This window comes from Callionymus lyra, chromosome 1 (assembly GCF_982586985.1).
Source record: "Callionymus lyra chromosome 1, fCalLyr1.hap1.1, whole genome shotgun sequence".
Classification (NCBI taxonomy): domain Eukaryota; kingdom Metazoa; phylum Chordata; class Actinopteri; order Syngnathiformes; family Callionymidae; genus Callionymus; species Callionymus lyra.
The window spans coordinates 51690702-51707195 of record NC_141818.1 but is presented as its reverse complement, the minus strand read 5'-3'; the positions used below and the strand labels follow the sequence as shown (position 1 = coordinate 51707195).

Below are 16494 nucleotides of genomic sequence, written 5' to 3'. Positions count from 1 at the left end.
CTTATGGAATTTTGCACTTCACACAGGAGATGGATTTTATTTCGAAATTCAAAAAGAAATAATAATAAAAACATTGCATACTTCATAATATATGGAATTTAAAAAAAAAAAAAAGCGTTACTATGCCATAAGATGTATTATGTAGTATTTCATTTTCTATACATTTCATTAAATTGTGTGATTTAAAAGTACTATGAAAAATATAAAACCAATACCCCCCAAAAATGACATAAGTAATAAAAAACGGATAAAAAATAAACTTATATGCAGAGTCTGGTATTAATATTGTTAGATATCCATCAGAAACATTTACGTATTTATTTTCTTTATTTTGTCATTTATTATTTATCGCACTTTAATTGTTATTTGTTATTTAAAATCCAAAATTAATTGGAATACAATAATAAGAAAGTAAACGTATAAAATCAGCACATATAATAATTATAATAAAATAAAACTACGTGTTGGAACTTTTTTCATTTTATTTTTTTTGTCGCGGAACCTTCAGTCTGGTCCTGAGTTTCCAGGCGGACAGTTTTACGTAGCGCACTCGTGATCTAACACCGTTTTTAAAATGGTAAACTTCCCGTCACACGTTTTTCACTTTAAATATCTTTATTCCTTTTATCTTTCGTGGTTTTGGATACATTTTAGGAATAATAACGTTTATATTATCCGACATGTTTACGTAGCAACCAATTAAAAGTGTTTAAAGAGGTTTCTTTTGTCTGTTCCTCAGGCGGTCTCGCTGCACACAGACCTGGGAGAAATAAAGATCGAACTGTTCTGTGAACGAACACCGAGATCTTCTGAGGTGAGTCAGAGATTCTGTCCTTCATTTCCTACCGAACCTTCATGGGTCGAGATCCTGGACTGAAGGACAAACACTGAACAAGCTTATTCTAGTTATTAACTGACAAATATCAAATGTTTCGTGTTCAACGTTTGTTCTACTCACTCTCTCTGTCGACTAATGTTGGATTCTTTTCAGAATAATCTGCTCTTTTTAGAGTTATAGACAAAAATGTTTGTTCATTTTAATTTATCGACTGGAGCTCAGTTGTCTTCGCTTTCATTTTCGTCCTAAAAGACACTTAAAAACATCCAAATACCTCCAGACTGCTCGACTGTAACGTCCCTCTTGGATTGAAGCCTCAACAAACAAACACGTTTATATTTTAACTTTATATTGGGTTTATAGTTTAACTTAAATGCAAAAGCTCATCTATTATTGTGTAGTGATGTGTTGATGAAGCTTCATGAAACAGTGTCATGTTGTTCAGAGGTCAGTATGTGGCGCCATTAGTTTAAAAATCATGTTTCATTAAAATGGTTCAAAACAAAGAAAAATAGTGCAGAGACGCCATCTAGTGGACTCTGATGATAATGACACTGTTTCATGAAGCTTCATCAACACATCACTACCATCTAGTGGACTCTGAAGATAATGACACTGTTTCATGAAGCTTCATCAACACATCACTAAATTCTAGTGGACTCTGAAGATAATGACACTGTTTCATGAAGCTTCATCAACACATCACTACCATCTAGTGGACTCTGAAGATAATGACACTGTTTCATGAAGCTTCATCAACACATCACTACCATCTAGTGGACTCTGAAGATAATGACACTGTTTCATGAAGCTTCATCAACACATCACTACCATCTAGTGGACTCTGAAGATAATAACACTGTTTCATGAAGCTTCATCAACATATCACTACCATCTAGTGGACTCTGAAGATAATAACACTGTTTCATGAAGCTTCATCGACACACCATTACCTTCTAGTGGACTCTGAAGATAATGACACTGTTTCATGAAGCTTCATCAACACATCACTACCATCTAGTGGACTCTGAAGATAATGACACTGTTTCATGAAGCTTCATCAACACATCACTACCATCTAGTGGACTCTGAAGATAATGACACTGTTTCATGAAGCTTCATCAACACATCACTACTATCTAGTGGACTCTGAAGATAATGACACTGTTTCATGAAGCTTCATCAACACATCACTAAATTCTAGTGGACTCTAAAGAGATAATGACACTGTTTCATGAAGCTTCATCAACACATCACTACCATCTAGTGGACTCTGAAGATAATGACACTGTTTCATGAAGCTTCATCAACACATCACTACCATCTAGTGGACTCTGAAGATAATGACACTGTTTCATGAAGCTTCATCAACACATCACTACCATCTAGTGGACTCTGAAGATAATGACACTGTTTCATGAAGCTTCATCAACACATCACTACCATCTAGTGGACTCTGAAGATAATAACACTGTTTCATGAAGCTTCATCAACATATCACTACCATCTAGTGGACTCTGAAGATAATAACACTGTTTCATGAAGCTTCATCGACACACCATTACCTTCTAGTGGACTCTGAAGATAATGACACTGTTTCATGAAGCTTCATCAACACATCACTACCATCTAGTGGACTCTGAAGATAATGACACTGTTTCATGAAGCTTCATCAACACATCACTACTATCTAGTGGACTCTGAAGATAATGACACTGTTTCATGAAGCTTCATCAACACATCACTAAATTCTAGTGGACTCTAAAGAGATAATGACACTGTTTCATGAAGCTTCATCAACACATCATAACCATCTAGTGGACTCTGAAGATAATGACACTGTTTCATGAAGCTTTATCAACACATCACTACCATCTAGTGGACTCTGAAGATAATGACACTGTTTCATGAAGCTACATCAACACATCACTACCATCTAGTGGACTCTGAACATAATGACACTGTTTCATGAAGCTACATCAACACATCACTACCATCTAGTGGACTCTGAAGATAATGACACTGTTTCATGAAGCTTCATCAACACTACTGTTGTGTCAGTATCACCAGGAATGTTTATTAATATTTACTCAAATGTATTCTCATCTTGTTTCACAGAATTTTCTTGCCTTGTGCGCCAGTGGCTTCTACAACGGCTCCATCTTTCACCGGAACATTAAAGGCTTCATGGTTCAAACTGGAGATCCAACAGGTACGAGTTTATACAGAAAATATATACGATAGGATGAGATATTTCTTTCTCTTTCCTGTGAGTTGTCACAGATTTCGTGGACCGGTGCCATTTCGTCAGATGATGACAACATGTCACAAACACTAACGTCTCTTCAAAAAGTTTTTTTTTATGAGTAAAAAAAATTGAATATAAATGTAAAATATGTTGTAGAAAGGGTCCTTCAATGGCACAATTAAAGTTTAAAAAAAATGCCGGTGCGACCGGAGCGTGTGGAGGATAAATACAAAAATGATATGACGTCAAACTGTCTATTGTATGTTCAATATAATAAGAATACACCGCTGTGAACTCTGTTACAACTTTATTTACATCGTACTCGTAACATCACGCCAAAAACATGACAGAAAGTAACATCCACTCTGTTGTCTTTATCTTGCTCTTCTGTGTGCTCTCTGGTCGCTATGGTAACGTGTAAACATGCCTTCAAAATAAAACGATACAGGTAAAATACCGATGCACCACGAAACGAGTATAAACTGCACGTTTTACTCACCATGACACCGCCAACGTATCACGTGACCCAGATGCGAGTAGAGAATCCGGTAAATTTTCAAAATAAAACATCGGATAATGGTTTAACAAAATCATAAATAAATAAATACAAATAATGGTGAAATCAATAATAAAATAAACATGATAATAAATAAAAGAATGATATTATGAACAACAATAAACAGTCATACAAGTGCACACGGTACAGGAGTGGTCGTAAGGAGTTATAAATAAGGCTGAACGATTAATCACTTAAAGATGACAGACTAGCAAACGTAATAAACATGAGCTGAAGAAAAAGGCAGAAGGAGTGACCAGTGTTTGCACTTTTATTCGCTCTGCAATTTATTACTGATTAATAATTATAAATGACTACATCACACCTTTTAAGCTCATTTTTGCCAGGAGTTTTTAAAGTATTTGCAGTGAATATATTGTTTACAACTGCTATTAATCTTGTAATTTGTAATGTAAGCTTGTAATCCATGCGTTTGTTTCTTCTCGTCTGGACTATTGTAACAGTTTGTTTTCATGTCTTAACAAGAAGGATGTGTCTCGTCTGCAGTTCATACAAAACTCTGCAGCCAGAATTCTGAGCCGCTCTAGTAGAAGAACTCACATTTCTCCTTCAAACTCTTCACTGGCTGCCAGTTTCTTTCAGGATCAACTTTAAAATTCTGATCTTTAAAGTATATACTTTTTTGAGTATTGTTTTGATTGTTAAAGCGCTTTGTGACCCTGGTCTGGAAAAGCGCTATATAAATAAATATTACTTACTTACTTACTATTAAAGTTACTAAATTAAACTTTATTTGAATGTACGTTTAATCTGCCTTTATGTTAAAATTGGCTTTTTAACTTTATCTTAACAAAGAAATACATTTTACTGTAAAGTCAATTATTTATTGTATAGAGGAAAAATTGGACGTTGAAAAAATAATCACATATTTAATCACAATATTTAGGAAAATAATAGCAATTCAATTATTTTTGAATAATTGTTCAGCCCTATTTATTAATAACCAATGAATAATGTTACATATTTTTACAAACAAACTGAACACACTGGGAAGGAAGGAAAGGACAGAATATCTTCTTATTTATGAATTAATTAATTATTCTTATTGTTGTTTTCACTAATTTTTAATTGCATTTACTATAAATGAAAACTTTTTCTTGACACAGTCGTTCATCTTCTCTTCCTTCTCTCAGACACGGGTAAAGGAGGGACGAGCATATGGGGTCGCAAGTTTGAAGACGAGTTCAACGAACACTTGAAGGTGATTTTTTTCTTCTCGTGTTTAACGTCCAACAATCTTGTAACAAGTTTGGTCTTTTCCAGCACAACGTGAGAGGCATCGTTTCCATGGCGAACAACGGGCCGAACACCAACGGGTCTCAGTTTTTCTTCACGTACGCCAAGCAGCCGCACCTGGACATGAAGTACACGGTTTTTGGAAAGTAAGAGAAGTTTTTAAATTCACGAGCGTTTCATGTCAAAAGTGGCTTCTTTTTTTTTTAGTTCGACGACATGAACTTGTGTCGTCTGATGTTTCAGGATCATCGACGGCTTCGAGACTCTGGACGAGCTGGAGAAGCTGCCGGTGAACGAGAAGACGTTCAAGCCGTTGACTGACACCAGGATCAAGGACGTGACGATTCACGCAAACCCGTTTGCTGCGTAGAAACCATGGAGGAACATGAACACGTTTTTATATTCTGGTCTAAACTGTTGAACTAGAAGAATTTTGAAAATGTGTTTTTCTCTCTTAAATGTTCTTCTGGGGAAAATCATGTAAATATATGCTTTTACTTTTCTTAAAAATAAAGTTTTTTTCATTCGTACTTCGTATTCACGTGTGAAAGATTCCACTATTGGGTTGCAATGGGCTGCATCCCAGCTGCTCAGGGCAGGAGGCCGGGGATACCCTGAACTAGTTGCAGAGCACACAAGATGATTGAACCACTTCTGTTGCATTTGAACATAAATACACAAGAAGTTTGTGGAAACACACGTATGTAAAAGCAGAAAAAGTATATTTCAGGACCATGAATATTATAATAATAACAATCATTTTTAATATTAAATTTAATGTGTTTATTATGTATATTTAGTATATGTGTAATATGTAGAATAAGATATATTTACTGACAAAAGACAACATTGTTTAGCTGTGAAATTAAATCTCTTACACACTTGGGAGCAACACAATACAACACATATAAAACAAATACAAAATGAAATGTAAAATAAAAACGGTAAATTAGTTGTTTGGGCAACTTTTATCCTTATGTTGTTTCTTTTGTTTTTGATTCTGTCCTCAAAACTAAAAGATGAAATGTGATCTTATAAATGATGATATACATATTAACATTAATTAGTAAATACATTAATAAAGAATCATTATTAAATAGAGATTAATTTCAACCGGACATTAATAAACTGTGCAAAGGGTGTTTGATTATTTATTTATGTTTTGTCCTTTTGTATCATATACACACTTTAATATAAAGTCTCCTTTTCATTCCGTTAGTCTCTATTTAATTTACATTTATTTCATTAATTGTATTCAAATACTGTCATCATCACATGCACAAAAAAAATCACGTGTTGTTTTTCATAGTAGATCAATAAATCAAAATATTCTGGCTCTAAACGAATTTAATTCTGATTAAATATGTGTACATTTAAATAATAACGCATTTTTCAATCGTTAGACATGACAGACTAAAATAAGTTATTTTTATTTTGTTAATCGAATTATAATAAACATACATTTTCCCAAAACACTTTTAAATACCACTCTATATCAAATATTTAACCGTGTATATATATTTTTAAAACAACTAATTTAAGTTTTAAAACTACAACAGCGACAGGAACTTTTTTTTCCTAGCGGCGGCACGTTGATGACGTCATCAGCAGTAGCCGGGCGCGTCTGTCATTCTCTCTCGTCTCTATGGCTTCAGTGGACGCGTTCAAAGTGAGTCGCTGACGATTTATTCTCGTTTATATCCGAACTTTCAAGAGTTTTAAAAACATGTTTTGTCGCGCAGGTCTCCTCTCTGAGGGCCAAAGTGTGTCTGGTCACAGGGGCCAGCTCGGGCATCGGAGCCGGAACCAGCCTTCTGTTCGCCAGACTGGGAGCCTCGTTGGCCCTCAACGGGCGAGATGTTGACAACCTCAGCAAAGTGGCCCTTCAGTGTGTGGAGGCTGGAGCTGCTCAGGTGACTTGTTGTTTAGTTTGAACCTCTGGTACCATCGAGGGCCCGGTTGGAGCCTCGAAACTTTAGAGTTAATTTAATTTAATCCAAAATCAAGTATAAAACATGTTCATGTGAGAGTTTAGAAGTTTAGTGACATTTTCCTGATTAAATATAGACTTTTCTTTATTTACGTCGTTGTTTATTTAGATGTTAAACAAACATTTAATATTTGCTCATATTAATTAATACATGATTCTCCTTCATGTGTTATTATCATGTGTAATTACACACACTAGTCCGAACTGTTGACGTTTGTTATTTTTAATTAAATTATATTTCATCCTATCGTTGCTATTTTTAAATGGAAATATTAATACGGCGAAACATCGCAATATTTTTTTTATGATACTGTATTAATATTCAACAGCCCCTGTTTTAACTTTTTTAATTATTTAATTTGAAAAACTTTTTGGCTTTCAAATATATTATTTTAACCATAGTTCCTTTATGTATTATAGTTAAAAAATAATGTGTTTAAGAAAAAACAAAAAACCCAATTAAAATGCAAAGATTTACAGCGTTTGTTCATTTTTGTGTTGCGATTGAACGTCCGGCCACTAGATGGCAGCAGTCGTAACGACTGCTAAAGGAAGAAAGAAAACCCACGAGATCGCGGTGATGACTGAGGACTAGAGGATACAGTGGATCACATCGTAACACGATGGATGATGCGTCAGATTCTTGCCGATACAGACACGCCTACTATTTTATTTATCCTATCATTTTGTATTTTGTTATTTGCACTTTATTGGATTTTTTCTTCTCTTTAAAGCAAGTGAAAAGTACGAAAACTTGAATCTTAATTGTTGTATCTGGTTACGAAACTCGGTTTCAAAGGTATCAAGTATAAAACATGTTCATGTGAGAGTTTAGAAGTTTAGTGACATTTTACTGATTAAATATAGACTTTTCTTTATTTACGTCGTTGTTTATTTAGATGTTAAACAAACATTTAATATTTGCTCATATTAATTAATACATGATTCTCCTTCATGTGTTATTATCATGTGTGATTACACACACTAGTCCGAACTGTTTAATTTAATTATATTTCATCCTATCGTTGCTATTTTTAAATGGAAATATTAATACGGCGAAACATCGCAATATTTTTTTTATGATACTGTATTAATATTCAACAGCCCCTGTTTTAACTTTTTTAATTATTTAATTTGAAAAACTTTTTGGCTTTCAAATATATTATTTTAACCATAGTTCCTTTATGTATTATAGTTAAAAAATAATGTGTTTAAGAAAAAACAAAAAACCCAATTAAAATGCAAAGATTTACAGCGTTTGTTCATTTTTGTGTTGCGATTGAACGTCCGGCCACTAGATGGCAGCAGTCGTAACGACTGCTAAAGGAAGAAAGAAAACCCACGAGATCGCGGTGATGACTGAGGACTAGAGGATACAGTGGATCACATCGTAACACGATAGATGATGCGTCAGATTCTTGCCGATACAGACACGCCTACTATTTTATTTATCCTATCATATTGTATTTTGTTATTTGCACTTTATTGGATTTTTTCTTCTCTTTAAAGCAAGTGAAAAGTACGAAAACTTGAATCTTAATTGTTGTATCTGGTTACGAAACTCGGTTTCAAAGGTATCTAGTATAAAACATGTTCATGTGAGAGTTTAGAAGTTTAGTGACATTTTACTGATTAAATAGAGACTTTTCTTTATTTACGTCGTTGTTTATTTAGATGTTAAACAAACATTTAATATTTGCTCATATTAATTAATACATGATTCTCCTTCATGTGTTATTATCATGTGTAATTACACACACTAGTCCGAACTGTTGACGTTTGTTATTTTTAATTTAATTATATTTCATCCTATCGTTGCTATTTTTAAATGGAAATATTAATACGGCGAAACAACGCAATATTTTTTTTATGATACTGTATTAATATTCAACAGCCCCTGTTTTAACTTTTTTAATTATTTAATTTGAAAAAAACTTTTTGGCTTTCAAATATATTATTTTAACCATAGTTCCTTTATGTATTATAGTTAAAAAAAAATAATGTGTTTAAGAAAAAACAAAAAACCCAATTAAAATGCAAAGATTTACAGCGTTTGTTCATTTTTGTGTTGCGATTGAACGTCCGGCCACTAGATGGCAGCAGTCGTAACGACTGCTAAAGGAAGAAAGAAAACCCACGAGATCGCGGTGATGACTGAGGACTAGAGGATACAGTGGATCACATCGTAACACGATGAATGATGCGTCAGATTCTTGCCGATACAGACACGCCTACTATTTTATTTATCCTATCATTTTGTATTTTGTTATTTGCACTTTATTGGATTTTTTCTTCTCTTTAAAGCAAGTGAAAAGTACGAAAACTTGAATCTTAATTGTTGTATCTGGTTACGAAACTCGGTTTCAAAGGTATCAAGTATAAAACATGTTCATGTGAGAGTTTAGATGTTTAGTGACATTTTACTGATTAAATATAGACTTTTCTTTATTTACGTTGTTGTTTATTTAGAGGTTAAACAAACATTTAATATTTGCTCATATTAATTAAAACATGATTCTCCTTCATGTGTTATTATCATGTGTAATTACACACACTAGTCCGAACTGTTGACGTTTGTTATTTTTAATTTAATTATATTTCATCCTATCGTTGCTATTTTTAAATGGAAAATATTGATACGGCGAAACTTTACGGTGTTGTTTTTCTCATGATGCTGTTTTAATATTCGACAGCCCCTGTTTTAACTTGTTTAATTATTTAATTTGAAACTTTTTGGCTTTCAAATAATTTTTTTCCTCGATAGTTCCTTAATGGTTTATAGTTCAATAAAAATGTGTTTAAAATACATAATATTAGATTTTTTATTTATTTATAATTAATATGCAAATATTTACAGCGTTTGTTCATTTTTGTGTTGCGATTGAACGTCCGGCCACTAGATGGCAGCAGTCCTTACGTCCTTACACTGCTAAAGGAAGAAAGAAATCCCACAAGATCGTGGCGGTGACTGAGGACTAGAGGATACAGTGGATCATATCGTAACACGATAGATGATGCGTCAGATTCTTGCCGATACAGACACGCCTACTATTTTATTTATCCTATCATTTTGTATTTTGTTATTTGCACTTTATTGGATTTTTTTATTTTTTATTTTTGCTACGTCTCTTTAAAGCAAGTGAAAAGTACGAAAACTTGAAAGGTAATTGTTGTATCTGGTTACGATACTCATTTTCAAAGGTATCAAGTATAAAACATGTTTATGTGAGAGTTTAGAAGTTTAGTGACATTTTCCTGATTAAATATAGACTTTTCTTTATTTACGTAATTGTTTATTTAGATGTTAAACAAACATTTAATATTTGCTCATATTAATTAATACGTGATTCTCCTTCATGTGTTCAGTTATAACAGAACTGTTAACATTTGTTATTTCTATTTTAATTATATTTCATTCTATCGTTGCTATTTTTAAATGAAAATATGAAAACCTCGCAATATTTTTTTCACAATACTGTACTTCCTTAATATTCGACAGCCCCTGTTTTAACTTATCTAATTTGAAAAACTTTTTGGCTTTCAAATATATTCTTTTAACAATAGGTCCATAATGGATTATAGTTAAAAAATAATGTGTTTATAATTAAAACATTAAACAATTAAAATAATTTACAGCGTTTGTTAATTTTTGTGTTGCAATTGAATGTCCAGCCACTAGATGGCAGCAATCGTTACGTCCTCCGCAGCTTAAGGAAAGAAGAAAGAAATCCCACGAGATCCCAGCGGTGACTGAGGACTAGAGGATACAGTGGATCATATCGTAACACGATAGACGATGTGTCAGATTCTTGCAGATACAGACACGCCTTTTATTTTATTAATCCTATCATTTTGTATTTTGTTATTTGCTCTTTATTGTAGTTTTGCATTTTTCCTTTGTCTCCTAAGGAAGTGAAAAGTATTGAAGACTTGAAACTTAATTGTTGTATCTGTTTATCTTTAGCCATTTTAAAGGGGATTCATTTAATCCAATTGTTATTTATTTATTTTATTTTAAATACCTCAGATATGAAACTTGTTGTCACAGTTACAATCGTTTTTTTAATTATAAATATTAAAAGTGTGTTTCAGTTCATTCTTTCATGTTGTAACAAAGGTTTATTTAGCTTTTTTCTTGTTAACGAAAAATTTTCTTTTTGATTTGAGGCTCTTTTTTTTTAATATCCTTACGGTTCGAAAATCTTGTCTTTAGTATCGTGATGAATATAATAAAGTAAAGCATAATAGCAGTTACATTGTTTAACTCAAAGATAATCACATTTAAGGACATTTGAAGACATTTTTGTTCTTGGTTTTTGTGTTTAAACATGTTTGAGTCACGTGACCCTTCAGAGTAACTGTCATTCGTCGGGTTTTCATTTATTTTTGGTTTTAACCGAGAGTTTGTTTTTAATTCAATAACATCTTATTCCAGACGAGCGACTCGACGAGTGTTTCTGTGAAAACCTCTGTTTAAAAACATGATTGAACTTCTTTTGTTTGAGTCTAAAGAGTCTATTTACAAAAGTCTCTCTGTCGACTGACGTTTAATCCTTCAGCTCCTCACCAACTAGTACTACAGTGATGCAAATACATGCTGGAGAAGAATCAGAAATATTTATAAATAGTATCTAATACTTTACTATTGGATGATGACATTTACAGTAACTTTTCAAACCTCAAAACTTTGACATTGATTTATGGAAATTAGCATTTCATAATTTAATTATTTATTAAGTATTGTCTTCGATAATTTGTATTTTTAAAGGTTACATTTGAGGTTTATATAATCATTTAATTCAGTAATATGTATATGTAAATGTTATATATGTTTTAATTGAATTAAAAAAAAAAATATATATATATATATATATATATATATATATATATATATATACACATGTGGTTTCATTTCTAATTAAACTCATTCAGAAATCAATGGTCAAAATGATTAATTCATTAATTTTCTACCACTTTATTGGGGGTCGCGGGGAGTCTGGAGTCTATCCCAGTATCATAGGGCGAGAGGCAGGGGACACCCTGGAGAGGACGCCAGTCTGTCTCAGGACACACAAAGACAGACAACCATTCACACACACACTCATACCTACAGACAATTTCCCCAAATTTCTCAATCAACCTCTGTATGTTTTTGGACTGTGGGAGGAAACCGGAGTGTCCGGAGTAAACATACAAACTCCATGTTTAAAATGATATATTTATTATTTCATACACCGTTATATTGTGTATAAAATGTTCTTGTAACACCAGACAGAACCAACAGAATCAGGATTAATTAAAAAAATGTTTTTTTATTCAATTATAATGAAAAATGTCAACTTTCGATATATTTTAACTATTTAAAGAAAGTAATACTTTATTAAATCATAAATAATAATAATGGATGATCCTCATGAATCATGGATTATTATCTTTTCTTCTGACTTTTCCTGCGCAGCCTCTTCTCCTCCCTGGAGATCTGACGGACGAGGTCGTGGTGAAGACGGCGGTGGATCAGGTCGTCGCTCACTTCGGTCGCCTGGACGTCCTGGTCAACAGCGCCGGGATCCTGATGATGGGAAGCATCGAAACCACCGACCTGGAGCAGTTCGACCGCGTGATGAACATCAACGTCAGGTTCGTGGCGACGATTGTTTGCTAATGTGTCGTCTATGTTGACGTTTTTTTAAATATATTTCTTTTAATTGTCTGGTTGTCACTATTATACCAACATTTATATATATATTGTATTATATTAGAACTAAAAGGCTGGGAATTAAAACTAAAAAATATATATATTTTAATCGTATATTTACAAAAGGTTTTTAATTATGGTAATTAAAATATCATTTTTTCTCATTAAAACATTTTTTAATTATTCAAACAAAAACAAATTAAAACATTTATTAAATAAACTGTTTCATGAAGCTTCATCGACACATCACTACCATCTAGTGGACTCTGAAGATAATGACACTGTTTCATGAAGCTTCATCAACACATCACTACCATCTAGTGGACTCTGAAGATAATGACACTGTTTCATGAAGCTTCATCAACACATCACTACCATCTAGTGGACTCTGAAGATAATGACACAGTTTCATGAAGCTTCATCAACACATCACTACCATCTAGTGGACTCTGAAGATAATGACACTGTTTCATGAAGCTTCATCGACACATCACTACCATCTAGTGGACTCTGAAGATAATGACACTGTTTCATGAAGCTTCATCAACACATCACTACCATCTAGTGGACTCTGAAGATAATGACACTGTTTCATGAAGCTTCATCGACACATCACTACCATCTAGTGGACTCTGAAGATAATGACACTGTTTCATGAAGCTTCATCAACACATCACTACCATCTAGTGGACTCTGAAGATAATGACACTGTTTCATGAAGCTTCATCAACACATCACTACCATCTAGTGGACTCTGAAGATAATGACACTGTTTCATGAAGCTTCATCAACACATCACTACCATCTAGTGGACTCTGAAGATAATGACACTGTTTCATGAAGCTTCATCGACACATCACTACCATCTAATGGACTCTGAAGATAATGACACTGTTTCATGAAGCTTCATCAACACATCACTACCATCTAGTGGACTCTGAAGATAATGCCACTGTTTCATGAAGCTTTCTCATTAAAACATTTTTTAATTATTCAAACAAAAACAAATTAAAACATTTATTAAATAAATGGTTTATTATTCACAAAATACTTTGACAAAATTCAATTTAAAATTCGAAGTTTCAACATTTGAAATGTTTATTTCAACCATCAATACTTCTGATCTAACGGATATAAAACAGTGTATCTTATGCCAAATATGGTTAAATCTCTTTAAATCTCCTCAAAAACACAAGAAAAAAAAACAACTTTTCTGAATGTCCAGGTCTGTGTTCCACCTGACTCACCTGTGCGTGCCTCACCTGATCAAGACTAAAGGCAGCATCGTCAACGTGTCCAGCGTCAACGGCCAGAGATCGGTGAGTGACCTTCGACTCCTCCTTCTTCTTCTCTTATCGTTCAAGTGTTTTTCTCTCTCCTCAGTTTCCCGGGGTTCTGTCCTACTGCATGTCCAAGTCGGCCATCGACCAGTTCACCAGCTGCACCGCCCTCGGTCCGTCCACACCTTCACCGTCGCCTTCACACCCGACTCACTCTTTCTTTTCACTTCCTCAGAACTGGCGCCGAAGCAGGTCCGAGTGAACTCCGTCTGGTACGTCTCGTTCGAATGATGAGGAGCCGTAACATTATGACCACCTGGCTTTGCTTAGGACAAGGATCGCGTGACGATGAACGAATGAAATATTCTGGTAAATGTTTTCCTTCTCAGCCCTGGTGTGATCGTGACTGAGGTCCACAAGAGAGCAGGACTGGACGAGGCTCAGTACGCTCAGGTATTCCTCTGGTTCTTCAACTTGAAGACACTGTATCATGATACAGTTGTGTAGTGAAGACACTGTATCATGATACAGCTGTGTAGTGAAGGCACTGTATCATGATACAGTTGTGTAGTGAAGACACTGTATCATGATACAACTGTGTAATGAAAACACTGTTTCATGATACAGTGTCTTAATTTTGCCTCATTTATTATCATAGGCTCTAATCCAATAATCCAATGAAACCTGACAACATTTAAAACTTAGAGTGACATCTTGTGGCCTTAAAAATGTAGACACTGTACCATGATACAACACATCACTACCATCTAGTGGACTCTGAAGATAATGACACTGTTTCATGAAGCTTCATCAACACATCACTACCATCTAGTGGACTCTGAAGATAATGACACTGTTTCATGAAGCTTCATTCACACATCACTACCATCTAGTGGACTCTGAAGATAATGCCACTGTTTCATGAAGCTTCATCAACACATCACTACCATCTAGTGGACTCTGAAGATAATGACACTGTTTCATGAAGCTTCATCAACACATCACTACCATCTAGTGGACTCTGAAGATATTGATACTGTTTCATGAAGCTTCATCAACACATCACTACCATCTAGTGGACTCTGAAGATAATGACACTGTTTCATGAAGCTTCATCAACACATCACTACCATCTAGTGGACTCTGAAGATAATGACACAGTTTCATGAAGCTTCATCAACACATCACTACCATCTAGTGGACTCTGAAGATAATGATACTGTTTCATGAAGCTTCATCAACACATCACTACCATCTAGTGGACTCTGAAGATAACGACACTGTTTCATGAAGCTTCATCAACACATCACAACCATCTAGTGGACTCTGAAGATAATGACACTGTTTCATGAAGCTTCATCAACACATCACTACCATCTAGTGGACTCTGAAGATAATGACACTGTTTCATGAAGCTTCATCAACACATCACTACCATCTAGTGGACTCTGAAGATAACGACACTGTTTCATGAAGCTTCATCAACACATCACTACCATCTAGTGGACTCTGAAGATAATGACACTGTTTCATGAAGCTTCATCAACACATCACTACCATCTAGTGGACTCTGAAGATAATGACACTGTTTCATGAAGCTTCATTAAACCATCACTAATGATCTCATCTTAACTTCCAGTTCCTGGAGAAGTGTAAACTCACACACGCCCTCGGTCGTCCAGGAGAAGTGGACGAAGTCGCCCAGAGCATCGCGTTCCTGGCGTCAGACGCGTCCAGTTTCATCACCGGCGTCAACCTGCCGGTGGACGGAGGACGACACGCCATGTGTCCAAGATAAGACGACGGATATAAAGTTTTACCGAGACAGTGATCCTGTCCTTTTTTCAACTTCATCAAGTGACAGGTGTTGTTTGATGGTTCGACACGGTGGAAAGAAACGTCTTCGACTTTATTAACGGTCACTTGTGACCTGTCTGTCACCTCATGAGACTACATTGAGCTGATCTGCAGTCACAGCTGTTGAGTATTATAATAATGTTGAAATAAAGATTTATAAAATATGTGGATTTGACGTTTGAAAATATTTTAATCTGAATCACTGAAGACGACATGTAGAAAAAGGTTTTCATAAACGACAAGCGAAAAATCCATATTTTTCAAAACGAGGAAAAAACTTCTTTATGTCAATAATTACTAATACTATTTTGAAAATATTTCACATTTCAAACAATGAGATACGAGTTGCAATAATAATGAAAAAAAAAGAATAAACCAATGTACTGAAACGAAAAGGGAAGAAATTCAAGCAGGGAAAAGATAAAATGCACAAAATAAATAAATGGATAAATGTTTTTCTGTACTCGTTTATGTGAGTATTTATTTCCTCATTGATACATAAGTGTCTTTATCTGTAGTCAAAGTTGTTTATATATGTATATTGGAAGTAAAGACATTGATGGGGAAACAAGTAGAAATATATCCATCCATATATCCATCCATCCATCCATCTATCCATATATCTGTGTATCCATCCATCCATCCATCCATCAGTCCATCCATCCATCCATCCATCCATCTACTGAATATCACCGTATTTACTAACTTGTTATTTAGGGCTTCAAGGGTCATAAACATCTGAGATTTAATGTCTTATAATAACAAATATTCAT

General features: G+C 34.2%; 2 protein-coding genes across 2 annotated transcripts; both read left to right on the top strand.

Moving 5' to 3' along the window:
* Positions 1–542: 542 nt before the first annotated feature.
* ppil3 (peptidylprolyl isomerase (cyclophilin)-like 3) lies at positions 543–5429 on the top strand. The gene is made up of 6 exons (XM_087785610.1): positions 543–577; positions 740–814; positions 2957–3050; positions 4797–4864; positions 4927–5045; positions 5143–5429. The coding sequence occupies exons 1-6, from the start codon at positions 575–577 to the stop codon at positions 5267–5269; spliced, it is 486 nt and encodes a 161-aa protein (XP_087641736.1). The 5' UTR covers positions 543–574; the 3' UTR covers positions 5270–5429.
* Positions 5430–6504: 1075 nt separating this feature from the next.
* Positions 6505–15891, top strand: LOC148090093 (uncharacterized). Its single transcript, XM_087785603.1, has 8 exons — positions 6505–6568; positions 6642–6812; positions 12348–12526; positions 13810–13903; positions 13968–14037; positions 14100–14136; positions 14254–14317; positions 15504–15891. The coding sequence occupies exons 1-8, from the start codon at positions 6545–6547 to the stop codon at positions 15660–15662; spliced, it is 798 nt and encodes a 265-aa protein (XP_087641729.1). The 5' UTR covers positions 6505–6544; the 3' UTR covers positions 15663–15891.
* The last annotated feature ends 603 nt before the right edge of the window (positions 15892–16494 follow it).